This window comes from Bos indicus x Bos taurus, chromosome 3 (assembly GCF_003369695.1).
Source record: "Bos indicus x Bos taurus breed Angus x Brahman F1 hybrid chromosome 3, Bos_hybrid_MaternalHap_v2.0, whole genome shotgun sequence".
Lineage (NCBI taxonomy): Eukaryota > Metazoa > Chordata > Mammalia > Artiodactyla > Bovidae > Bos > Bos indicus x Bos taurus.
The window spans coordinates 85,978,862-85,993,666 of record NC_040078.1 but is presented as its reverse complement, the minus strand read 5'-3'; the positions used below and the strand labels follow the sequence as shown (position 1 = coordinate 85,993,666).

The window sequence follows — 14,805 nt, the reverse complement described above, 5'->3', positions numbered from 1 at the left end:
GATATTTAATACTGCACATACTTGGATTGCTTTCCCTTGTGAGGCAGTCCCATCAAGGGTCTGTAAGTCAAGGATAGAAAAACACCTGTGGGGATAGTATGTTAGAAACACCAGAATGAATGTGATGTTGGTTCAGGTGGTCTCAAAAGTCCCTCATTTTTCAACATTCCAGCACTGCAAAGCACAATTATCTAAAATAAGTCCAGTAGGTCTCTATCTTGTGAGAAGCACTCCCAAGGCAAAAGAAAGGACCTCGTGACAAAGTCTGAGACTGAGAACTGCTGCCTTCTGTATCCCCATGTAGATTTACCACTCACATCACACAGTAAAACACTGAGAAACCTCATAGCAAAGAAAAGCCTGGTTTTGCCTAACCACAGCTGACTTAAGAATCCCCCCCCTCCTCTAAAACACCTGTTAACATCCAGTTGAACTAACTTTCTAAGCTCACACTTAGGGAACAAAACTAGTATTTCATCAGGCATAATATATTTCTCTTCCCATGTAAGTAACTCTCTAGGATAAGAATGCTTTTCCAATTGAGATATTCCCACCGTTTACAGATATGAGCTTGGAGATCTGAGGCTGTTGGTGTGAGCCCCTAATTACCTTGGGCAGGTGGTATCCAGCCAGGACAGTGTCCACTGTCACCTCCCGGGGCACGTTCAGAGGGAGGATGTTCCCCATTCTCTGCACCTCGTGGATGACAGCGTTGGTGTAGGGCATGGACTCGCGAGCGGCCATGCTTGGTTGTTGTGACTCGTCAAGCACCTTATCAATTTCAGCTTGGACTTTCTCTGGAAAAGTACAGGAGATTTCATCATTCTATTTTTCTATAACTTTCCTAGAGGCCAGTTAAGCTAAGGAATGGAATAACCAGGATCAAAAATGCTAAAGGAGTACATCAAGGCTATATAGCATCACCCTCCTTATTTAACTTATATTCAGAGTACATTATGCGAAATGCTGGGCTGGATGAAATCAACCCTGAATATTCATTGGAAAGACTGATGCTTAAGCTCAAATCTTTTGGCCACTTGATGCAAAGAGCTGACTCACAGAAAAGACCCTGATGCTGGGAAAGATTGAGGGCAGGAAGAGAAGTGAGCGACAGAGGATGAGATGGTTAGATGGCATCACTGACTCAATGGAAGTGAGTTTGAGCAAATTCCAGTAATAGTGAGGGACAGGGAAGCCTGGTGTGCTACAATCTATGGGTTGCAAAGACTTGGACACGGCTCAACGATTGAAAAACAATAACAAAATGACTAAAGCTATAGTAGGGTCTCTGGACAACCTCCTCAGGGAGGTATGTGAGTGGGAAGTGAGCCCTGGTGTGAGACAAACCTGGTGGCAAATTCTTGCTCAATACTAGTCCTGCTGCGAGTTCCTGGAGCTCTTTGAGCCTCTGGTTCCTCTTCTTATTAGTGAGGATGAATCAAGTTTCATCTTTAGCAATTTTTAGATTTGCATGAACTGATTTAGGGAAGTATCCAACAACAACAAAACCCTGTTAACTATGCCCCAATATTTGTTTTCCTCTTTTTAAACAATAATAAATATTTGATCTGGATACCTGGTCCCTCAGCTAAAGACTACATTTCCTAGATCCCCTTGTGACTAAGTTCTGGCCAAGAGAGTGTAAGTAGAGGGAATGTTTAATACTTGAAACATGCCCTAAAAGGAAAGGCATGTGGTTCCTGCTCCTCCCCTTCCTGCTGGTGGAAAGGCAGCCATAGAGGTGAGCCATCTGTGAGTCCCAGCAAGGGTGCCATTCTAGATACAACAGAGCAACACACGGGAAGCAGTTTAGACCCAAAGGGTTCTGCAGAGTCTAGCTTAGAGTCTCTGAATTGAGAGAAAAATAAACTCTCTTTTTTTACTGAACATTTAGAAACGTTTTAAATTGTGGTAAAATACACATAATATATAACTTACTTATCTTAGCCACTTTAAAGTGTGTGGTTTAATAATGTTAAGTATATTCACATCGTTGTACAACCAATCTCCAGAAATTTTTGTCTTGCAAAACCAAAACTATTCTCACTGAACCAGAACTCCCATTTGCACTAACTCCAGGCTCTAACCATGGTGTCTAACAACCACCATTTTACTTTCACTTTCTATGAGTTAACTGTTCCAGATACCTCAGATAAACAGAATCATGTAGTTTGTTCGTTTTGATTGGATTACTGAGTTTAGCATAATGTCCTTAAGGTTCACCATGTAGCATGTGTCAAAATGCTTCATTTTTAAGGACAGATATTTCATTGCATTCCACATTTTGCTTATCCACTCATCCACTGATAGACACTTGGGTTGTATCCACTTTTATTACATCTAAGGTGACTGGTGATAGAAGCAAGGTCCGATGCTGTAAAGAGCAATATTGCATAGGAACCTGGAATGTCAGGTCCATGAATCAAGGCAAATTGGAAGTGGTCAAACAAGAGATGGCAAGAGTGAATGTCGACATTCTAGGAACCAGCGAACTGAAATGGACTGGAATGGGTGAATTTAACTCAGATGACCATTATATCTACTACTGTGGCAGGAATCCCTCAGAAGAAATGGAGTGGCCATCATGGTCAACAAAAGAGTCTGAAATGCAGTACTTGGATGCAATCTCAAAAACCACAGAATGATCTCTGTTCATTTCCAAGGCAAACCATTCAATATCACAGTAATCCAAGTCTATGCCCCAATCAGCAATGCTGAAAAAGCCGAAGTTGAACGGTTCTATGAAGACCTACAAGATCTTTTAGAACTAACACCAAAAAAAAGACATCCTTTTCATTAAAGGGGACTGGAATGCAAAAGTAGGAAGTCAAGAAACACCTGGAGTAACAGGAAAATTTGGCCTTGGAATACAGAATGAAGCAGGGCAAAGACTAATAGAGTTTTGTCAAGAAAATTGCACTGGTCATAACAAACACCCTCTTCCAACAACACAAGAGAAGACTCTATACATGGACATCACCAGATGGTCAACACCAAAATCAGATTGATTATATTCTTTGCAGCCAAATATGGAGAAGCTCTACACAGTCAGCAAAAACAAGACCAGGAGCTGACTGTGGCTCAGATCATGAACTCCTTATTGCCAAATTCAGCTTAAATTGAAGAAAGTGGGGAAAACCACTAGACCATTCAGGTATGACCTAAATCAAATCCCTTATGATTATACAGTGGAAGTGAGAAATAGATTTAAGGGCCTAGATCTGATAGATAGAGTGCCTGATGAACTATGGAATGAAGTTCGTGACATTGTACAGGAAACAGGGATCAAGACCATCCCCATGGAAAAGAAATGCAAAAAAGCAAAATGGCTGTCTGGGGAGGCCTTACAAATAGCTGTGAAAAGAAGAGAAGCGAAAAGCAAAGGAGAAAAGGAAAGATATAAGCATCTGAATGCAGAGTTCCAAAGAATAGCACGAAAAGATAAGAAAGCCTTCTTCAGCGATCAATGCAAAGAAATAGAGGAAAACAACAGAATGGGGAAGACTAGAGATCTCTTCAAGAAAATTAGAGATACTAAGGGAACATTTCATGCAAAGATGGGCTCGATAAAGGACAGAAATGGTATGGACCTAACAGAAGCAGAAGATATTAAGAAGAGATGGCAAGAATACACAGAAGAACTGTACAAAAAAGATCTTCACGACCCAGATAATCACAATGGTGTGATCATTGACCTAGAGCCAGACATCCTGGAACGTGAAGTCAAGTGGGCCTTAGAAGGCATCACTACGAACAAAGGTAGTGGAGGTGATGGAATTCCAGTTGAGCTATTTCAAATCCTGAAAGATGATGCTGTGAAAGTGCTGCACTCAACATGCCAGCAAATTTGGAAAACTCAGCAGTGGCCATAGGACTGGAAAAGGTCAGTTTTCATTCCAATCCCAAAGAAAGGCAATGCCAAAGAATGCTCAAACTACCACGCAATTGCACTCATCTCACACGCTAGTAAAGTAATGCTCAAAATTCTCCAAGCCAGGCTTCAGCAATATGTGAACCGTGAACTTCCTGATGTTCAAGCTGGTTTTAGAAAAGGCAGAGGAACCAGAGATCAAATTGCCAACATCTGCTGGATCATGGAAAAAGCAAGGGAGTTTCAGAAAAACATCTACTTCTGTTTTATTGACTATGCCAAAGCCTTTGACTGTGTGAATCACAATAAAAAGTGGAAAATTCTGAAAGAGATGGGAATACCAGACCACCTTATCTGCTTCTTGAGAAATCTGTATGCAGGTCAGGAAGCAACAGTTAGAACTGGACATGTAACAACAGACTGCTTCCAAATAGGAAAAGGAGTATGTCAAGGCTATATATTGTCCCCCCTGCTTATTTAACTGATATGCAGAGTACATCATGAGAAACGCTGGACTGGAAGAAACACAGGCTGGAATCAAGATTGCCAGGAGAAATATCAATAACCTCAGATATACAGATGACACCACCCTTGTGGCAGAAAGTGAAGAGGAACTAAAGAGCCTCTTGATGAAAGTGAAAGAGGAGAGTGAAAAACTTTGTTTAAAGCTCAACATTCAGAAAACGAAGATTATGGCATCTGGTCCCATCACTTCATGGGAAATAGATGGGGAAACAGTGGAAACAGTGTCAGACTTTATATTTTTGGCCTCCAAAATCACTGCAGATGGTGACTGCAGCCATGAAATTAAAAGACGCTTACTCCTTGGAAGGAAAGTTATGACCAACCTAGATAGCATATTCAAAAGCAGAGACATTATTAGCTAATGTTGTTAGCAACACTATTTTGCTAACAAAGGTTCATCTAGTCAAGGCTATGGTTTTTCCTGTGGTCATGTATGGATGTGAGAGTTGGACTGTGAAGAAAGCTGAGCACCGAAGAATTAATGCTTCTGAACTGTGGTGTTGGAGAACATTCTTGAGAGTCCCTTGGACTGCAAGGAGATCCAACCAGTCCATTCTGAAGGAGATCAGCCCTGGGATTTCTTGGAAGGAATGATGCTAAAGCTGAAACTCCAATACTTTGGCCAGCTCATGCGTAGAGTTGACTCATTGGAAAGGACTCTGATGCTGGGAGGGATTGGGGGCAGGAGGAGAAGGGGATGACAGAGGATGAGATGGCTGGATGGCATCACTGACTTGATGCACGTGAGTCTGGGTGAACTCCGGGAGTTGGTGATGGACAGGGAGGCCTGGCGTGCTGTGATTCATTGGGTCGCAAAGAGTCGGACACAACTGAGTGACTGAACTGAACTGAACTGAAGACATTATTATTTTGGAGCCTTTTATAGGGAAGCTATAAATATATCCTAACTAGGTGGCTTTTAAACTTAAAGAAAACCCTGTAATTCACAGTTGTTTAGTTGCTAAATCCTGTCTGACTCTTGTGACTCCATGGACTGTAGCCCACCAGGCTCTTTGGTTCATGGAATTGCTCAGGCAAGAATACTGGAGTGGGTTGCCATTTCCTTCTTCAGGGGATCTTCCCGACCCAGGGATAGAATTTGCTTCTCCTGCATTTGCAGGAGGATTCTTTACCACTGAGCCATCAGGGAAGCCCATAATTCAAAAATAAGTGCATTTTACAAGTGTATGACTCAGGACACATTAAAAAAATATACACACATGTATAAAACATTTATTCATATACTTAAGGAAAGTTTCATGAAAAAGCATTATCCTCAGTACACAGAAAGCACTCTGATTTTACTATTTTTTTTTTAATTTAGGGAAAAATATTGGTCTTGATTTACTAAATTGACTCTATCTCCTATTAATGAACTTCCACCCACAGTTTGCAAAACTGTATCACAATAGTTTCTATCCTACATGTGCTTAAACTGTTTCGGGGGAGTGGGGGCTAGAAAATGAAAAATGATTCTTAACAGTCACTGTCCTTGAAAGGACTACAGTCTCTGGGGAAGATATATAAATAACATGTTATAAACAAACTAATGGAGGTTCATTAGGTCATCTTTAAAGAAAGGAAATGCTAGTATTTTCCCAGAAGTGTGGAGAAACTCTTGGAGGCTATGTTGAGTAGACTCTTCAAGCATAGCTAAGGGTTTACTGTATAGAGAAATTAGGGAAATACATTCTTGATTATTCTTCTGGGGAACAGCAGGTGTGATGGTCCAGAGGCACAAATAAGGACAGTGAAATAAAATGGCCTGTGACTTACTGAAGCCCCTATGCAGGCTGGACAGGTAGAAAAGAGGCACAGCAGAGTGCATGATATACCAGACTAAGGACTGTGAGCATTGTCCACAGGGTGCTGGAAGACACTACTTGAAAAGGAGGGAAGGCTGCTACCAGATTTCATATGTGAGTGGAGTGGAGCTCCTTCCTGGAACTCACCACAATGTCAGTGGGCTTCACTGTTTTCCCCACTGGACAGTGAGTTTGCTGAGGGCAGGGGCTCTCTGTTACATCTGTGTAATGTGGACCCATCCCAATTCTGGCAGAAAACTGAAGAAGGCGCCCGTTCAAGTCCACCTGTCCTACCTATCTCTCCATCCTACCATGCTATCCTCTGGCCTTTCTTTTGGACCGTGCTCCAGGAGGCCCCATTCTTATTTTCTTTTTTCCTTTAAAAAAATCATTTATTTTTAACTGAAGGATAATTGTTTTATAGTATTGTGTTGGTATCTACCAAACATCAACATGAATTAGCCATAGGTTTACCCATGTCCCCCCACACCTGAACATCCCTCCCACTTGCCTCCCGTCCCACCCGTCTAGGCTGTTACCCAGCCCCAGTTTGCGTTTCCTGTGTCTTGCCGCAAATTCACATTGGGTATCTATTTTCATAAGGTATTCTATATTTCCATGTTACTCTCTCCATATCTCCCACCCTCTCCTTCCTCCCCTCCCAGCCATGCCCATAATCTGTTCTCAATGTCTGTGTCTCCACTGCTGCTCTCCAAATAGGTTCATCAGAACCATCTGGTTTCCAAATTCCATATCTATGCATTAGTATATGATATTTTTCTCTTTCTGACTTACTTCACTCTGTATAATAGGCTTTAGGTTCACCCACCTCATTAGGACTGACTCAAATGCATTCCTTTTTATGGCTGAGTAATATTTCATTATATATATGTACCACGGCTTCTTTATCTATTCATCTGTTGATGGACATCTAGGTTGCTTCCATGTCCTAGCTGTTGTAATATAACTGCAGTGAACCCTGGTGTACATGTGTCTTGTTCAATTTTGGTTTCCCCAGGGTATATGCCTAGTGATGGGACTGCTGGTCATACGGTGGTTTTATTCCTAGTTTTTTAAGGAGTGTCCATACTGTTCTCCATAGTGGTTGTATCAGTTTACATTCCCACCAACAGCACAAGAGGGTTCCCTTTTCTCTACACCCTCTCCAGCTTTTATAGCTTGTAGATTTTTCAATGAGGGCCATTCTGACCAGTGTGAGGTGATATCTCATTATAGTTTTGATTTGCATTTCTCTAATAATGAGTGATGTTGACCATCTTTTCATGTAGTTGTTAGCCATCTGTGTGTCTTCTTTGGAAAAATGTCTGTTTAGGTCTTTTGCCAACTTTTTGATTGGGTTTTTGCTTTTCTGTTATTGATTTGTATGAGCTGCTTACATATTTTTGAAATTAATGTTTTGTCAGTTGTTTCATTTGCTATTATTTTTTCCCATCCTGAGGGTTGTCTTTTCACCTTGTTTATAGTTTCCTTTGCTGTGCAAAAGCTTTTAAGTTTAATTAGGTCCCACTTTAAAATTTTTGTTTTGATTTCCATTATTCTAGGAGGTGTTTCATAGAGGATCTTGTTGTGATTTATGTCATAGAGTGTTCTGCCTATGTTTTCTTCTAAGAGTTTTATAGTTTCTGGTCTTACATTTAGGTCTTTAATACATTTTGGATTTATCCTTGTGTATGGTGTTAGGAAGTGTTGTAATGTCATTCTTTTACACACAGCTGTCCAGTTTTCCCAGAAGCACTTACTGAAGAGACCTTCTTTGCCCCACTGTATATTCTTGAGGAGGCCCCATTCTGACCCAGCCGAGGCCCACCCACTGACGTGCTCACCTTGGATTTCAGGGTACAGGGCCATGTAGAGCAGACCCCAGCGCAAGGTGGTTGAAGTTGTCTCTGTTCCAGCAAAGAAGAGGTCCAGGGTATTGTAGATAAGGTTTTCTTCATGGAAACTTGAAGCAGCATTACCCTTATGCTAGAAAGCACAGTGATTATTGATTTATTCAGGTGGTTCTTAGTTGCCACAACACACGGGGTTTCATCCTAAAGAAAACATGAAGGAGAGACTACCCCAGGAGAAATAACTCTCCCTTTGGCTGTCTCATAAGGCAGAGATTTATTACTGGAATATCACTGCCCATAGTGCTGAAAGCTTTTGTTAGCTTTGGTGGACAAAAAAGACAACTAATTTTTTACACCCATAATTAGGCAGAATCTATTATTACACTGGCAAACAGCCCTAGGTTCCAATATTAGCGACACCATTCACTATTTGTATGACTCGAGCAAGTTAACAAACCTTTCTGTGCTTCAGATTCCTGTTCCACAAAACAGACATAACAATACTCACCTCTTAAGATGGAATTATGAATTATGCGAGTAGGAAAGGGCACATAGCAATTCTCAACGAATGTTTGTACCAATAACAGAAACAATAACTGAATTTCTCTAAAGTATAGTAATTCTCCTGAGAAGGCAGTGGCACCCCACTCCAGTACTCTTGCCTGGAAAATCCCATGGACGGAGGAGCCTGGAAGGCTGCAGTCCATGGGGTCGCTGAGGGTCGGACACAACTGAGCGACTTCACTTTCACTTTTCACTTTCATGCATTGGAGAAGGAAATGGCAACCCACTCCAGTGTTCTTGCCTGGAGAATCCCAGGGACAGGGAAGCCTGGTGGGCTGCCTCTATGGGGTTGCACAGTCCGACACAACTGAAGTGACTTAGCAGCAGCAGCATAGTAATTCTCATATCTCCCCATTAATCTTTTCCTTTTAGGTTAAGCTTTTCTGATTCCAACAGTCATTCCTCATGGCACTCCAGCATCTTTACCACCTTTCTTCAATGAATGTATCAATGTTCCTCCCTGTGTGGTCCCACACCTGCATATCTTATAGTAAGTGAAGTCTCCTCCTCATAAGAGAAATCAATGCTTCTATTAATGTTATCACAATAAAGTGAAACAAGAGAGGAGTTGGAAAGAAATCCATTCTGCCAACTCTGGGAATGAATAATCTGACGGGTCAAAGATGATGACACCAATGCAGTGATATGTTTACCAGAGGGATGACTATGGCAAAGGTCATCCCATTTGGCTTTTATCCTGCTTCTTTCCTATAGTAACATTGAAAAGTGGATGACATAGGGATGAGGGAGGAAGGCAAATGTCTCTCTCATCTGAGGCTAAACTCACATCTGACTCAGATTTACCTGTGTTCTGCAATGGGGAGCTGGGGGAAGGTGTAGGAGACTGGGCATTGGTCCAGCTAATAATGAAATAATACTTTTTTTTTTCCTTTTATGTACAGGTCCTTCAGATATGGGTAGAGAATGGATTACGAAAAGGCAGTATTTGGTCTTTCTAAAGTCCTTAGGCCAAATACTGATAAACCTCTGTCTTCATTTTTAATTGTCCCGTCAATTTTGAGTTAATGTTATTCCTACATTCTGTGAAGTACTGCCTCTATTTTTCCTCCCCTGTGGTAGGCTGAATAATGACCCACAAAGAAGTCTATGTCCTTAACTCTAGAATCTGTGAATTTTATATGGCAGACAAAATTCTCTAGATATATTGAAATAAGGCTCTTGATGGGAAAATTATCCTGGATTATCCCAGTGGGCCCAATACAATCACAAGAGTCTTTAGAAGAGGGAGGAAGAAAGTCATAAAGAGCAGATGTGAAGATGGTGGCAGAAAAAGGTGCTATATTGATGGCTTTGAAGATGGAGGAAGGGGTCATGAGTCAGTCAAGGAGTAAAGGCAGCCTCTAGACTCTGGAAAAGTCCATCAGTAGTTTCTTCCCTAGAGCCTTGAAAGAGCCAGTACTGCCCCTACCTTGACTTGATAAATGTTGGTTGTTTTGAGCTACCAAGTTTGTGGTGACTTCTTACACCAGCAATAAGATATTAGAATCCCTTCATTTGATCTTTAAGAACAGTACTTTGGAAAAAAACTCAGGTTTCCTCACCTTTTCTGTCTCCTGGAGATAAGCATCAATGAAGTCTCTTGCTTCAGCAGGATTCCAGTCTCTCTTGTGGTTTTCAATCACACGGGCAACAAACATTTTCAGTTTCCTCCAGTTACTGAAGAGCATTTGGTGTGGACCCGGAAGGAAATTCATTATCCTTGGAAAGACATTGTAGAGCTGATGGAACAAATAAAACCGTCATGGAGGAAAGAGGGGGTGACGTTTTTTTACTTTTTAAGATAAGTCCATGGGGTTGCAAAGCGTTGAACATAAGAGCAACTGAGCAACACGTCAAGGAAACCGTAGTCTTTTCCTATCTCTTTTATTTACTTAAATTTAATCCTTTGAGTCAACCTTGACTCTTCTCTTTCTCAACCCTCTTCTTTCCCTTCCAGCAAAGCATTTCAACCCTCCATCCAAAACATGACACTTCAGACCAATTTTCACCACTCCATCTGCTTTGTCATCCTAGTACAAAGTACTAACATTTTTTATCTGGATGCTGTAAGCCTCCAGCAGGTTTCCTGATGCTCTCCCTAACCCCCTTCTCAGCCCGTCTTCCACTGAGCTGCCATAGAGATCATTTAAAAGTTTAATGAGATCATTTCACTTTCTGACTCTCAATCCGACAATGACTTTCCAAGACATTTAGACAGATCCTACCTCATTCTCCTGGCCGGGAGCTCTACATGATCTGGCCCCTCACTCTCCTGACGCCTCCTCTCCTATGACTCCCTGCCATCTTGCTCTCCCTTACTCTTTCCAGTCCAGCCCCATTGGTCTCTGTGCAAACATAAAAAAAATGTTCTTGTTTAGGACTTTGTAGTTGCTATTTCTTTCATCTAGAATGGTTTTCCTCTGAAATCTGTGTAACTCCAGTTCCTTAATGTGCTGCTCAAATGTCACCGATTTGGATCCATCTTAGCTGATGAGCCTACGATTAGCAGCACTTCTGGAACTCTCTTTCCATTCCTTTATTTTGTTTTATATTTTTCCATGACAATTGTCATTAGTTGTGTGTGTATATATATTTGTGTGTATTTGTAAAATATGTATGTTTATCTGTGTATATGTATCTAACTATGTATCTACATTCCTGTGTATCTAAATATCTAGGGCAAACACATATGTGTATTTATTTGTCTGTCCTCACTATGAGGTAAGCTCCATGTGGGTAAAATATTTTTTACTGAAATACAGTAGTCTTTGTATATATTTTTTCTAATAAAATATGAAAGAAAATAGATAGCATAAGGTAATGGAAAGTTGCCTAGATTTCAAATGTGATAGGTATGCATTTACAATTAGGTCTGTTTCTTTCTAGCTATAGTACTTTGCTAATGGTAGTAATAATGATATGATCTGTATCTACCTAAACTAGCTGCTAATGGGGGCAAAGGTTATTTTCATGATCAAATGACATGAGAGCCATACCACACTTAACACAGAGCCAGTGGAACACTATGTGGATTTGTTTACACATTCCCATATCTGCTTGCATACATCAGGATGATCCATTTCATTAGCAAGGTGAAAAGGCAGCCTTCAGAATGGGAGAAAATAATAGCAAATGAAGCAACTGACAAACAACTAATCTCAAAAATATACAAGCAACTCCTACAGCTCAACTCCAGAAAAATAAATGACCCAATCAAAAAATGGGCCAAAGAACTAAATAGACATTTCTCCAAAGAAGACACACAGATGGCTAACAAACACATGAAAAGATGCTCAACATCACTCATTATCAGAGAAATGCAAATCAAAACCACTATGAGGTACCATTTCACGCCAGTCAGAATGGCTGCGATCCATAAGTCTACAAGCAATAAATGCTGGAGAGGGTGTGGAGAAAAGGGAACTCTCTTACAAGGTTGGTGGGAATGAAAACTAGTACAGCCACTATGGAGAACAGTGTGGAGATTCCTTAAAAAACTGGAAATAGAACTGCCTTATGATCCAACAATCCCACTGCTGGGCATACACACTGAGGAAACCAGAAGGGAAAGAGACACGTGTACCCCAGTGTTCATCGCAGCACTGTTTATAATAGCCAGGACATGGACGCAACCTAGATGCCCATCAGCAGATGAATGGATAAGAAAGCTGAGGTACATATACACAATGGAGTATTACTCAGCCATTAAAAAGAATACATTTGAATCAGTTCTAATGAGATGGATGAAACTGGAACCTATTATACAGAGTGAAGTAAGCCAGAAAGAAAAACACCAATACAGTATACTAACGCACATATATGGAATTTAGAAAGATGGTAACAATAACCCTGTACGAGACAGCAAAAGAGACACTGATGTATAGATCAGTCTTATGGACTCTGTGGGAGAGGGAGAGGGTGGGGAGATTTGGGAGAATGGCACTGAAACATGTATAATATCATGTATGAAACGAGTCGCCAGTCCAGGTTCGATGCACGATATTGGATGCTTGGAGCTGGTGCACTGGGACGACCCAGAGGGAGGGTATGGGGAGGGAGGAGGGAGGAGGGTTCAGGATGGGGAACACAGGTATACCTGTGGCGGATTCATTTCTATATTTGGCAAAACTAATACAATATTGTAAAGTTTAAAAATAAAATAAAATTATAAAAAAAAGAACTGCTGTAAAAAAATAAATTAACTGAGATAAAGTATGTATAGTTGTCCATCAAAGTGCCTGGTCTACTTTGGATCTCTAAGAAATGCTTTTTACCCTGCCCTATTGCTCCCTCCTAACCTCCCAGGATTTTTATTCCTTGGGAACAGTCAGCCTGGTATCCACTGAAGTCCCATTACTGAACTCAATTTTCCAGTAATTAGTGCATATATGAAAGTAGCATCTAACTCTTTGTGAACCCATGGACTGTAGCCTGCCAGGCTCCTCTGTCCATGGGATTCTCCAGGCAATAATACTGGAGTGGGTTGCCATTTTCTCCTCTAGGGGATCTTCCCAATTCATCTTCAGCGTCACCTGCATTGGCAGGTAGATTTTTTTTTTTTTTTTTAACCACTGAGCCACCTGGGAAGCCCTCTTTGTCTATAATCAATGTTCATCAATGTTACAGAAAACATCAAATTCAACAGACTGACTTCAGACATGTTTGTCAAAGTCAATTTTAAACGGTTGTGTTAACTTAAGAAAAAAATAAAAGGAAGAACCCATCTCTGTCTGACATCAGCTCATTGTCCTTCTCCAAGGTAGGAAGTGAGAACCGCCTCACCTGGCACCACACTGTTGTCTCTAAGTAGGTGACCTCATCCAGCAGCCTCAGCAGCTCCTGGAACTGATCATCCTGGTAGTCAAACCGCTCCCCGAAGGTGATGGAGCAAATAATATTGGAAACAGCATTGTTGATTTTGAAGTGAGGGTTGAAAGGCTGTCCTGGAAGCAGAAGAAGAGATAGAGACTTCAGATTGGTTTGTTCCTATTTTCCAGAGTATATTCTACGTGGCATATAACACACTGACTACAGAACTATATCTGAAACTGTGGTCCCAGCACCCTACATAGGTCTGACACACAGCAAGTACTCAGTCAATTCCTGGAAGTCAAATTGATGACCAGGATTTAAAACCAATAATGAGTTTTATATCCATCTTCTTCTTAACACTCAAGCTCCATAATGGCAGTTCATGGTTAGCTGTTCACTGTTATTGCATAATCACCCAACACAGTCCTGGGCTTAGGACAGAAATGTAGGTATTGATGAGCATCTGGTTAGTGAAAGCATGAAACACAGTCCCTGTACCTGTCCTAGGACCTGCTCACCTTTCTCCTCTCCTATTGCCTGGATGAGGTAGGCAACTTCTTCCTGTATGCGTTCCTCTAAGCTCTTCCTTCCTAAACCAAAGTTCCTCAGAGCTGTCAGGGAGAACCTTCTTTGCTCTTTCCATATGTGGCCATTGGACATGATCAAGCCTGGGAAAAAGAAAGCCAACATTATGAAAAGAAAGTCAACAAGACCCATGAGGAACAATGTATCACATGAAAGGAAGGGGAAGGGCTTTAAGGTGTTAGAAACTATTCAGAGAAATAATCCCAAAGCAATGGATACAATGGCTAGCATTTACTGACTACTCATAATGAAAGACCTTTTAGCATTTTTAATGCATTATTGAAAAGAAAACTGAGGTGTAAGAGATAAAATAAACTCTGCAATGTCACAGAGTTAGCAAGCAACTGAACAGGATTGAAATTCAAGTCTGTTTGACTCCAAAGTCCATTTTTGATGACTTGTCATATAAGTATATGTAAATATTTGTATCATACAACATACTAAGAGTGCACTTGTGGATTAGACAAAATCCATATTCACAAGGTAAGTCCTTTAGGTGAGATCTTATCTAAACCAGGCCTTGAAAATAAATGAATCACTCAAGAAAGCACGGAAGAGTGAAAAATCTATGCAGAGTGGACAACACAGGCAGAGGAAAACAATCCATCTTTGTGTGTTCAATAAATGATCATTTATTTCATAACACAGGGGAGGTCACCATCCTTTCATTTCTTTACTTCCAGAGTACTCTTCAACTCACTCTTATACCTGACTTTGGCTTACCCCACGACAAGGACATGATCTTCCCTGCTGTCCAGTCCAGGATCCTTTTCAGCCTCACCACCATGTG

General features: G+C 41.0%; 1 protein-coding gene across 5 annotated transcripts in view; it reads right to left on the bottom strand.

The window, feature by feature from the left end:
* Window positions 1-14,805, bottom strand: part of LOC113889808 (cytochrome P450 2J2-like) — a 75,840-nt gene that overhangs the window by 46,842 nt on the left and 14,193 nt on the right. For all 5 annotated transcript variants that reach the window (XR_003510354.1, XM_027537087.1, XM_027537086.1 and 2 more), the window contains exons 3-7: window positions 13,949-14,098; window positions 13,401-13,561; window positions 10,181-10,357; window positions 8,046-8,187; window positions 610-797 (exon numbers count right to left, since the gene is read on the bottom strand). Coding sequence is in view for 4 of the 5 variants with exons in the window: in XM_027537087.1 (XP_027392888.1) it covers window positions 610-797; window positions 8,046-8,187; window positions 10,181-10,357; window positions 13,401-13,561; window positions 13,949-14,098 (818 nt within the window). In the remaining variant the exon portion in view is untranslated. The remainder of the gene's footprint in view (window positions 1-609; window positions 798-8,045; window positions 8,188-10,180; window positions 10,358-13,400; window positions 13,562-13,948; window positions 14,099-14,805) is intronic.